Here is a 12,805-nt window from a genome sequence, read left to right on the forward strand (position 1 = left end):
AGGAGTTGTGAAAGGATATTTGAGCAACGCTAACAGATCATCAGTCAAAGACCAAACGGAACGACTAAAGGAAGAAGTATCCAAACAACAAGAATAAATCGGCCGAAGCGAACGAGAAATCGAGCGAACGCATGCGCTGTGCAAAAGAAAACTTGAACAGAGCCTTGTAGCCAGAATCCACCAACATAGGTAGACCAGGGGGCGGGAAAAAACTGCCAGCAGTGAAAGATGCGACCAAGAACGAGATGCAGAAGCGAAATCAGAAGACCTTAAAAAGATTCCGATGCTCAAAGAGCTGTTGAACGAACAAAATTCTGATCTTCAAAAGCTACCCGTTGTATCTTTGAATACTCTAAATACAAGCGCTTCAAATACTATTGGAAAGGTGGCCGGATTGTCGAATCGTTCACCGAGGTTGTTTATTCGTCTACTCCAATTGCACCGTTACTTCCTCCGAATTCGGTGTCATCTGTGCCTTCTATGGTGGAACATAGACTTCAGTTTCAACAGTGAAGGTCAGCTATACCTGTGGTGCCGCTCGAAAGTCAAACAAATCAGTTAAATACTTCTCAGTTTTGCACGGTAACCACGCCCTTGCCAAGTATGTAAGACCATCAATGCAACAGGTACCCATTTTTGAAGACTACTGGCAACAAAACCAGCTATCTTCACTGTCCACTTCAGACCAGATCAGTGCCGATTCTTCTGCCCTACGAAAAAAAGTAAGTGTCCCTAACTTCTTTGGCCAAAAGAACAATTATGAAACCTGTAAAGCGGCCAGCGAAAACATTTGAAGAGTATTTAGTTCCCACGAGTAGAACCCAGGTACATCGCTGACCTGCTCATTGGGGTGGATCAGGCTAAATTGATGTACTCATTGGAAGGTGTTACAGGAAAGCTAGGAGAGCCCATTTCTAGACTGACACCACTGGGATGGACTTGTATTGGAAGGCTTGAGATAAAAACAGCACAGTTCAAACCAATTTCACATTTCTTGTGAATCAGGACTTGCACGAATTGAACAATCCTGTTCGTCGATTCTGGGACATCGAAGAGCCCAAAGAAATTCAGATTGTCAAACGAGAAAAGAAGCTAACCGAGAGTACACTTGCTGAGACCCAGACCTTGGAGGATGGCTGTAATAGTGTCAGTTCGCTGCGGAAGACCAAAGGCCATAAGTTACCTAATAATTTCGAAATGGCTTTCGACCGCCTGCAGAACAGGGATAAACGACTTCAGAAGACCCCAGGCCTTGAAAAAGCTTACACTGATGTACTTCAGACACACTGTGACAAAGGGTACATCCATAAGGTGTCACCAGACGAGGAGAAACCCAACCAAACCTGGTATCTGCCCCACTTTCCAGTTCTGAGGCCAGATAAATCCACTACGAAGACCGGATTCGTATTTGATGCATTTGCGAAATATGAGGATGTCTCTCTCAATGAAGTTCTGCTGCAGTTTTTTTCAAGGGATCCTGTGGCCTTGATGTGTGACATCACAGAAATATTCTTGCAAATTTAAGCTAAAACCAACAGACCGACCCTATAATCGCTTCCTGTGGCGAGACTTGAAAACTGAAGAATATCCTGATGTGTTTGAGTTTGAGCGTGTTGTATTTGGAGTAAATTCATCCCCGTTTCTGGTGCGGTTTGTTACACAACAGCATACAAGGCAACATTATGCAGAGTTTCCCCTCGGTGCCGACACAGTCTTGAAGAGTACCTACATGGATGACAGCATGGACTCAGTTCCGGATTAGGACACTGGAATCGAATTGTACAAACAGCTCTCGAAATTATGGGCTATGGCCGGAATGTATGCAAGGAAGTGGTTTTCTAGCGTACCAGAATTGTTAGAGTTCATTCCGCAGGCTGACTGTGTAACGGAAGTGGACCTTGATAAAGGATAACTGCCTCTTGTGAAGACTCTAGGGGTGTTGTAGTCACCCAGTGAAGACGAATTTAAATACCAATTGAACCAGCCCATCGAAGATCACAGCAGCACTTAATGTGCGTTTCTGCGAAAGATTGCCACCTTATTTGACCCTTTTAGGTTCTTAGCACCCTATGTCCTTCGAGCAAAAATAATATTGCAAGAAACGTGGGAGAGCGAAGCTGACTGGGATGACTTGGTGGAAGAAAGCTTGGTCAACAAGGCTCAACAGTGGTACGAAGAACTTTCAGCCCTTCCCTGTCTTCTTGTTCCTAGATGTTTGCGGGCCGAGACAACAGTCAGAGGTATCACCTTACGTACCTTTGTTGTAGTAACCAAGACACGGAGGTCACAAAACAGTACAAGGAAGATGTGCAAGAGCGATCCTTTCTCTCCACAATGAAGGAAGATCGTTTGGATCCAAAAGGATATATTTCAGCTGGACTAAGCTAACAAGGGTGTCGGCAACACTGGATCGTTTCCTGGAAAACTGTCGTTTACCATCGTCTTTATAGCGGAGCTCGCAGCGCACGCAGCCTAGCCCCATAGTTATACAAAATAGTAGCAACCCATCAAGCCGAAAAAAATTGGACTTGACACCTTATGGGCGTTCGTTCAAGGTGCTACTTTCAGCATCCACGGCTAACTGCATGACAGGCACTATCTTAGCTATTACGTAATGGAAGGGCAGAGGAGAAGGCAATGCGCAGGCCCGATTGCGTACGTGACTAGGATACCACATTAGTGTGCCCCAGGAGACACCGTCAGATCACAATGAACAGTGCACACTCGAATGCCGAAAGAGACAGAGCGGCCAAAGAAAGCAAGAAGTAAAAGATGTCAAGCGAGTCGAGAAAACTGCGTAAGAAGGTTAGAAAGGACGCTAAAATAATTAGAAAACGGCGAGAGGAACGCGAAAGAGAAAAAGAAAAGGCATATGTAAAAAGGCCAATATTCAGCGAAGAGCAACGAGAGAAAGAAATACAAAGAGCTCCAGAAAACAAACTGAAAATCAAACAACAGAAAATATCAGAAAAAGAAGTCGTATATTTCCAACCAGAGGACAATCATGAAACAATAGCCGAAAGCCAAAAGTTAAAAAAATTCAGGTTCAAACACGAGTTGAAAAGTACTTTTCTTTTTAATTTCCTACGCTAAACAGAGGAGGCTGAAACGTTAAGAAAAAACGGTGAGGCAAGCAATCATACCTGGCAACTTCAAAGGAAGATATAAGAAAAGCCCATACGGTTCTGGCGTGTTATTTTACTGACTAACTGTGCTCACGTGTATACACTCCAATTGAGTTGTGATGTCTTAACGCAAAGTTGTTTACCGTCGTATCTTTCAAGTTTGACTCATTTTTCAAACCGAAATTATAAGTTACGCTTAATAGAATATAATTTAAACCGATGCTGTTATCATACACTACATCTGAAGAAGATAACATTCCCAATCTTCGAATATTTGCTCAAAACACCAGGAACAACGACGAAGGTCCTAAGCTGTATGAAGATACAGCTGACTATAGCATACGTGTTTTGAGAACATCGTCCCAGGTTCCAGACTTCGTCTGATCTCTTATGCCTTTGAAGAAGCTCCTCTACAGCCTAGGCGAACGAGTTTTATTATGATTTTTTAGCAGCGTATGGCCTTGATACTGATTCTTTCCTAAACGGATTCTTCCGAATTGTGTCTCCACCTGGCCTTCCAACATATGTCCTATCAGACAATTGAACAAATTCTATTGGAGCAAAGAATGAATTGCAAGAATTAGCGGCCCTATTCAGAGAAAAAGTGTGGGAGAACACAGCAAGCTATGGTGATAAATTACACTTCAATCCACCCCTTGCCCCTCAATTCAGTGGCGTCCACGAGGTGATGATCAAGGCGGCAAAGAAAGCTATCTATGCCATTCTAAACAGTGCTGATATCATAGATGAAGAGCTCCTTAGTGCAGAAGTTGGAGCTAAAGGACTGATTAATTCACGCCCATTGACCTACCAATCAGTAAATTCACAGGATCTGGTACCTCTAACCCCTAACCATCTTCTACAAGGGCACTTGGGCGACCGGTTTGTTCCAGAAACTGTGGACAGTACAGGTTTTAATCCCCGCAGACGTTGGAGAAGAGTCCAAGAGCTTGTTCGCCATTTTTTTCATCGATGGCTGAAAGAGTGGTTGCCCAGTTTGAACACCGAGCAGAAGTAGTTTCGGTATCAGGGGAATTTCCAAGAAGGAGACGTAGTTATTGGGATGTCACCGGACACTCCTAGGGGACGATGACCATTGGGGCGTAACACCGAATTGCACTTTAGAGAAGATGGAAGGGTTCGAATGGTGGACGTTCAGTCCGAAGAAGTGTCATGAGAAGACCAGTGGTGAAGCTTTGTCCCCAGAACACTGTGATCAGGACACGAACTCTTGAATTCTAAGTTAGAATCAATAAGACCCTTTCGACAGGAACTGTGCTTATTAAGGAACTTTAATCAATAGAGCCTTTGTTTACAAGTTTTGAAATTTTGTTGACATTATCACATCAAGGAGGAGAGAATGTTTAGAAAGACTGAGAACTAATCTGACCATGAGGTTAAAAATCCCGCCATGTTGTTTTGCCGCCCTAGTGTAGCTTGTTATTTTCGTCAAATTAGATGAGTTAAATTTATGAAAAAATGTTTTGTTTCGAACCTCGAACTCGTTCGGAAGAACAAAGGCTATCAGCAACGATGAATAAGACAAGCACTTTCAGAGAAAAATACCAGCAACAAATGCCAGAGAAAAATTCCAGTTGTCCAAGGGGTTTCAAAAACCTACCCTCACTGCCCTCCGAGCTTTTATTACAGAGTCATTTGCAACTTACCCTCGGATAAGTCGGTGGATGGGCTGCATCCTGGCACTAGCCTTGACGTTAGGCCCTGTCCATTTTCTTCGGCCAGGCTGGATTGAAGATGGGCATCACCCGAACTACTTACCCATCCGGTTTTTGCAATTTCAACTGAGCCCTTTCCCCCATAGCCATGCACAAGCCTGACTACCAATCCTGCTATGCAGGCTATCAACCACGGTGATTAAGACAAGCACCTACCAGTCTCAGAGAAAATTGCCAGTGAAAATCCCTTCATTGAAAAATGTGTCCCCTTCCAGTTGCTACAATAAAGTGGTGATGCCACAGTAATAAAAAACTTTGCTCATGAAGGAAACTCGAAGGTGGTGTTTTGACATTTAATTCCTTGTTGAATATCGATTAGAGCATCAAATGTGAGGTTTTTTTTCTCACTGTAGCCACAATCTGCGACAAAATTGTTGACACATTGACCTTTTCAACCCTCTGTTACTTCAGTTTTGTATTTAAGTGAACGTATTCGCCCCCAGACACCCCTCAAAAAAGCAAACAAACAAACAAACAATTAAACAAAACAAACATAACAAAAAAACAAACAAACAAACAAACCAACACTGAATGTGGGAAAGGTATTGTCAATGATCATGATTAAGAGAGTAGTAGAAACAGGAGTGTTATTCTACACCTAGATATAACTCTTCAACCACGATGTTTCGACTCATTTTGACGCTGATTGTAGATGGATAAAGATAATTGTATTTCACCATATCATTCGCATATTCGAAGATGAAAAAATAGGAAACACCTGCACTGTTCATCAAAACAATGTATACCCAAGTTTTACTAAGCTCTAAAAAAATAAATCTTCACCTTTTGTTTATCAGCCCATCTCAAAGGAATCAGCGAATACGCTATGCTTAATTAATTATCTATCGCCATGCTAAATTCAAACGCTAAACGCCAGTGATCGATCTAGTCGTTAAGGGCATTGAAGAGATTATGAGACATCAACCAAACAGTTTAAAAATGTAAATTTAAATCCTAAGTCTATTTAAAGCGAACATACACTTTGTTAGTATGCCTTTAAATTTTCAAATTATGCCCCTGATATGTCCACAAGACTCTGAGCATATTTTGCCGTTTTCCCTATATTTTATTAGTTACGTTTTAGAGCTAAGGGTCATATGAATTGTCCATAACTGCACGATTATATCCTTACTGAATAAAAGTCACATAATATCTATAACTTTCTTAACTAAAAGGGCTTCCATTAAACTTGGGGTATTTAGACTGCCCAAAATTTGTCATACAAACAAAAGCAGCGTCCGCAGGATTATTTTGATCTACAAAAATTAGAAACCCGATGTGTTCTCACGTATGAGAGAATTGCGTATGAAATTTTTATATGTACAATATCTTCTTGCAAACAGCGATATCCACAGGATCAGTCACACTCTTTGTTAAAGTTTGAAAGTCATACTTCACGTTATGTAAACGTCCAACTTCGTAAAGTAAAAAAGTTATGTCGAAAATATTTCACATATTTACACAGTTACATTTAAGTCGTAACCAGTGGATGTAAAAAAATGACGGTTCCCAAAATTTCTTCATGTCTTCTTGATGTAAGGCTATTTAATGCTTTATTTTCTACAAGGTTGGCGAGTACGTATACTAATACGTTTTACTGTAAGAAGTTTTAGAAAGCAACGAAGGTTGTGTTTTTTAGTGACGTCGACTGGAAGGATTGGGTAAAAAAAAAAAAGGATTGGCTTTTTTGCATTTTCTTATTAAGTCCTCTCCAAATGCTTCGGGAATTTAGCCTCACTCATACACAAAGTTATTTTTTGGATAAAGATAAAAGATTCTTATTTTGAAGGAAATCCCGTTTCGGCATGTGTATATTAAACTTAAAAGATAAAATTCTTTGAAGTCGCTTTATTCCTGGGGAACGAATTGCTTGCAGAAGACTGTATTGATTGAAAACTGTCTTAATGAACCCCCGCCTCTATCATTGTTGGAATATCCAAAATAACTGTGTTTAGGAAATCCTATCTATTCATAATTTAATGACCATTGCAGTAACCATGTAATCACAGTCTAGGAAGTTTAGAAAAAATAGTATTACAGTTGGGGGTTCTTGTTCATATTCGCAAACGCACAAAATGAGTACAATACGTACACTGTGAGCAAAATCAGTAGTCAAGTTAACAGTTCCAAAACAAAACATCCATCAAAAGAATAAATAACGAGAGGCTTGCGGAATCGATGGCATAGCCATAGGATACCTAAGCACTCTAATATGTGCGATCATGTCCATCAACCATCAACATCCTGTACCAGGCTCTCAGTCAATCAAGACAATCAAAAAGTGCATGGGTGTACCAAGGTTAACTTGACTTGTCAAGGAAGTAGCTAAGCGTCTATTTTAACCAATTTAAAAAAAAAAACTCCATGAGGAGGTAAAGAAAGAGATGTATTGAGAAATTATTCTTTTGATAATAACAAGTGGGACAAAAGTAAAAAATAAGTTTCCTGTCACTTTCAATCTGAAAAATTATTCGCACATCTATTTGCTTTTATTACCACCAACTTCCCTTCTTCAATGACTTTATCAATGTTTATCGAAAATGCTTTACCATGGCCATTGCGAAAACCTCATTAAAAATTGATGCGTTGTTTTTCCATCACTGGAATCTCAGCGGGGAAATTTTTCCTGTTAGTAAGAAAATTATAATTAGGAGGATTCTGTACTCAAACTATAATTACGTAACATGCTTTTGCTCGGTTTGGAATAAAGAAGAGAAAAGATGAATCCTCAAAGGCTCTTACTCCTATTAAAGGTGAGCAGGCTGAGTTTTGAATGTTTTTCTTTTTAGACTGTTACACAGACAGATAAACGTATTTTTTAACCGACAGAACAAAAAAATCCCTCTTTCTATAGGTTCAAATATTGATTGTGGTAACGAGTAGAGGTTTAGGGAGTGGAGGTATGTTTTTCTCGTGTAATTTTTTACTAAAGGATACTCTGATATATTGAACAGGTTTTTTTTCGAGATTAGGATATTTAATGAACGTTGCGCGAAATGGGTTACCTCTTCCTAAAGCCTATGTAAACGTCTTTTTCTTGCTTGGTATCTATCGTCTTTATTTAAAGGATGTTTTATATTACAACGAAATGATATCGTGAGAATTTGCCGTTACAATTGTGTTTTGAGTGGAACAATCGTCGAAGAATTACCTGCGGGTCTTCCACGCTTTATAAAGCATTACCAAGACGTCGCTGACAAATGTTACTGTTGCAATCTGTTAATATGGAGAAAAGAGCTTTTACACTTAACTTCTCAAAGCATAGTAATCCAAAGACATCCTCGTGGAGCATGATAAATTGTTATCTAAGAGAAGTTGAAAATATTGCATTCCAACGTACGAGAGATGTATGTTTTAAGTCGAAAGCAGGACGGTTTGGACGAGGTGAAGAATTCTTTAAGTATTCTCCAACTTTAGGTAAATGAATTATCAAAATTAATAAATAATATCGGCGCGGCAAAAATAAGACAATGTTTGATCTCGTAGCCTTATTTTTGTCTGCTGGTTGCTTCTATCCCACGGCATCCGTTCCCGTGCCTTTCTGCGCGTCCTACGTCCCGCCTATAGGTAAAATAAAAGTCCAATTTCTCTTATTATAAAAAGGAGCGATCCTTTTGATTTAAGTCAACAGTAAGCGGCGATAAGGTAGGTTAAAGCTGTGATGAATTGAAATTCAAATTTGTTGAACGCAGAAACCCATGAAAACTGCTACAGTAAAGCTGTTGGAGTTTCCAATCCAAGTATCATCCTTGACAGCTTCATGAGGGCAAAAAGTCATGACAAAAGTCACGGTTATAACGCCCTACCATCATATGGACGTCTGAACGGGGCACGAGGAAATGGATGGTGCGCCGAAATAAATGATAAAGATCAGTGGCTTCAAGTCGATCTCGGGAAAATTATTGAAGTGTGCGGTGTTGCAACCCAAGGAGACATCAATGGCAATGAATGGGTGATAGACTTTAAACTAGCGTACTCTAAATCCTATGAGGACGGTTGGCCAACTTATAAGGATGCTAATGGCTCGGAAGCGGTAAGATTTAGATTCATCGCACAGAGTCCCAGTAAAAATTGTAATTCGCAAGTTAATCGATGATGTTCAGATTTGCAATTATTGACGACACCATTTCTAGTAACTTATCGCCAATATAACATAATCAAAGGGTATCGCTTGTCGACAGGTTAAAAGGGCGCCTTGGTCAATCTATATTCTGCGTCTCAGTTTCTGCGACAACATCGGAAATAAGCGACTCCATAATGGTTCATTTTAGCTGTTTACAATTCAATATTTATCATTACTGAATCCCCTTTTTGAGAAAATTTATTTAAAAAACTTGTGACTGCGTCATATTTTCTTATCGTTTTATAGATTTTTCACAGACAAGGTGGATCCTACACAATTGACCAACATGCACTAGAAGTTCCGGTTTATGCAAGATACATTCGCTTTCTACCAGTTACTTGGCAACGATGTATCTGCCTTAGAGTTGAGGTTTACGGAACCACCAGTGAGTTTTCTTCAATTGAATTGGGTTTTTGACCTGACTTTTTACAACAAATTTTGAGGTAGTTGCTAAGAGAAATAAACTGTAGCCTTTTGGGGAGTTTTACATTTTTGAGGTTGACGTTGTTCTTGACATGAGCTAAACTTACCAGATGCATTTGGATGCAAATGAATTCTAAACCTCCCCGCGATCTCAGTTTTTCATAACTCACAGGACGAAATCACATGTTTCCGTATTTCTGAACGTGGCGGAAACATGCAACTCCATGTTTCTGTTATGTTTAACATGCACAAAAAGTGGTCCGGTTCCGTTGTATACGCAGCAACGGAAACGCGAGAAAACGTCACGAAACCGGTAACGGAAACACAGGTTATCCGTCGTGTTTCCAGAACGGTTTAACATGTTTCTGCCACGTTTCCGTTTGCGGATTCTTGCAATTTCGTCCTGTGTTTTGTATCTCTTAATTTTAGGCTCATCTGTGCCTTTCATATAACTCATATCTATGTCAAAGAATTTGCGGCATTTATAACTCTTTCCATAGTGAATGATGCTTACGCAAGCATAGATATGGATTTTCTCTTCGAATATTCATAGACAAAAATTCCATATTTACGAACAACCACGTTTTAAAAATAATCATGATTATTATAATTGTCATTATTACATAAACAATAGAGCTCTAGATTGTGAAGAAAAGTGTGTCTGGACGCTTTGCAATTCTTTCATCAACCTGACAGAGTGGTGCCAAAGGCAGGTGACTTTTCAACAGCTGATTTCCAATATAGAACACACGTAAAAAAATATCGCAGTTCTGTACGTGTGTAGTTAAAGCTCTCTATGATCTGACATTCCTCATATGTCACAGCAATTTATATAAGAAAGCAGTTTTCAAACATTCAGTAACAAATTGGCATGATGCAATTAACAAAAAACGAATGACTTGACTACCCAAACCCATTTTACTGCATGTGCTAAATTGGCGTCAATTGGCAATTGAAAAACAACTATGCAAGCTGTGTTTAATACAAAGCATTTGTACCTTTTAGAGTGTGCAGAGGCTCAAGGTGTGGAAAGCGGCGCCATCTCCAACAGTCAAATGAGTGCCTCTTCCCAATGGAGTCACAAAGAAAGTGCTCATTATGGTAGACTTCACGTAAAAGAAACACAGAACAACGCAGGGGGCTGGGTGGCTCTCACGAATGATGAAAACCAGTGGCTGCAGATTGATCTGAATAATCGATACATTAAAATAACAAGGGTTGCAACACAAGGACGAAACATCCTTAATTCGCCGGATAGAGTAACCAAGTACCATCTGACTTACAGCAACGACGGAATAAATTTCTACTTTTATAAAGAGCGTGGATATAACGAGGCCAAGGTTTGATAGTTATCCCAACTAACTTTTTTTTTGTTTTCCATATATTCAAACTGGGAATATTGTTAATAAATACCTTGTGGGAGGAAAACCACTTCGCCTAAGCGATTAATTTCTAGAATACAGAGTTCAATGTAAATCAGGGCAAAACACTGCAATTATCTTAGGAATAAGCCCTTAAAATACTGTTATTCATTCCTCAAAGCCTGTTGCTGTGGGATATTAAAAGGTTAATTAGGAGTTGAAGTGGCTGCGACCTCCATTAAAAATTATTTGGGAGTCATAAACCAATTGGGATGATTTAGCTTAAAGGACATGGTCAGGGACGTATTTTGGTCTTGCAGAAGTTATCATTAGTCAGTTTAACATGTAAATGCAAACTGATCCCCACGAGGGTTTAAGGGCGGTATCTTTTGTTGAAGTTTTATTAGTACATGCCATTTTCTGGGGATGGTGGGAAGAGGTTTCAGGGCTGATAAGAAAAACGACGAGAAAACGTATCGAAGAAATAGTGTAATTGCTCTGATTAAGGCAAAAAAAAAGCGCCTGTGGCAATAACCTCTCGTCTCATAAGATTTATTTTCCAACTATCTCTCTAGAATTTCGCTGGCAATACAGACCAAGACACCGTTGTGTATCATGACCTTTCCCCACCAATCAGGGCAAGATACATCCGTTTCCGACCCACAAGTTGGATTGGTGGGGTTACTATGCGAGTAGAGTTGTACGGCTGTTTAGGTGATGTTAAATTTTTAATTGCTGATAAGGACTCTTGGGTTGTTGAACAAATGATTTGCAATTCGCTTATCTTTTATCCTTTATGTGAAAGATATCGTGCACTTTTATTTCATTTTGTTTTCTTGAATATCCAAGCCTTTTAAACAGGTTATAGCATTTTCCATTTTACGCTAATGGTCTTGTTAGCATAAAGTTATAAGCTTTCCTTTAATTCATAAGACTCTAACCAAAAATCTCCATTTCGCTTATTATGGGCCTTGCCTTGTCCTGCAAGATATTCAGACTCTTGCTCAAATAGTGGTATTTTCCGCCTTGACGTCAACATCCTCAGCCGAAAATAATGCAATTCCCTCTAATTTAGTTTTTTCCCCTCGTTTTAACTGTATTGTAGTAAGGAGAATAAGTGCGGTTATAATCTCAATTTAAACTTTTTGTTTCTTTTCTTTAAATATAAAGAATGTCAAGACCCCCTTGGTATGGAAAACGGTGCCATTTCTGACGGACAAATTACTGCCTCTTCAGAACTGAATGCAGATTATGCGTCGTCTAAGGGCAGACTATTATTAAGCGAGGGAACTTGGTTACCTCTGAAAGATGATGGCGACCAGTGGCTTCAGATCGATTTGCAAAATAATGATATCATCGTGAAACGAGTTGCAACACAAGGAATGAATGCGTCGCCCAAGTGGGTCACCAGCTACAATCTACAGCATGGCTATAAAGAAAATTACCTGCAATATTATATGGAACAAGGGACAATAAGAAAGGTCCATAAGAATATAAGCAGGCTGCCTTTCCGTAGAGGAAAGTAGCATTAAATAAGAAATCTTTAGATTTTCCCAAGAAAACCCAGGATTTTATTTTATTTTATGTTATTTTTTACATTGTTTCAAGTCAGTTATAGTTGTGGAAAATGAGTCGAAAACATGAAAAAAATGTTCACCTGATGAAGGAAAATCAGAGTTGCGCTGTCAATTGCAAAAGGAAATATTTGATTTTATTCAACTATCAACCTAATTATTGCAAATTTATCGCCCTAAGAAAATGAAAAATTTATTCCTCTTTTCATTGTTTGTTTGTTTGTTTGTTTTTTCTTTTGCTCCATTTATCAAGGTCTTTGCTGGGAATAATGACCAAAAGACAATCGTTTATCATGACTTGAGCCCACCCATCGTGGGACGCTACATCCGATTTTGCCCGGCTAACTGGCAGGAAGGAATAGCAATGAGGGTGGAGCTGTTCGGTTGTTCAGGTAACATTAAGTGAGGTTCAGATAGGAGGTTTTAATCTTCCATCAACTGATCGAAGCTCTCCTTGTATTAA

General features: G+C 39.5%; 2 protein-coding genes across 2 annotated transcripts in view; one reads left to right on the forward strand and one right to left on the reverse strand.

Moving 5' to 3' along the window:
• LOC131787205 (matrilin-4-like) overlaps positions 1-12,805 on the reverse strand; it is a 402,738-nt gene that overhangs the window by 255,406 nt on the left and 134,527 nt on the right. The gene's annotated exons all lie outside the window — the stretch shown is intronic.
• Positions 8,332-12,294, forward strand: LOC136282185 (lactadherin-like). Its single transcript, XM_066169506.1, has 6 exons — positions 8,332-8,428; positions 8,554-8,894; positions 9,231-9,369; positions 10,413-10,747; positions 11,344-11,482; positions 11,939-12,294. Exons 1-6 carry the CDS (start codon positions 8,332-8,334, stop codon positions 12,292-12,294), a joined length of 1,407 nt encoding a protein of 468 aa, XP_066025603.1.

Source organism: Pocillopora verrucosa, chromosome 7, assembly GCF_036669915.1.
Source record: "Pocillopora verrucosa isolate sample1 chromosome 7, ASM3666991v2, whole genome shotgun sequence".
Lineage (NCBI taxonomy): Eukaryota > Metazoa > Cnidaria > Anthozoa > Scleractinia > Pocilloporidae > Pocillopora > Pocillopora verrucosa.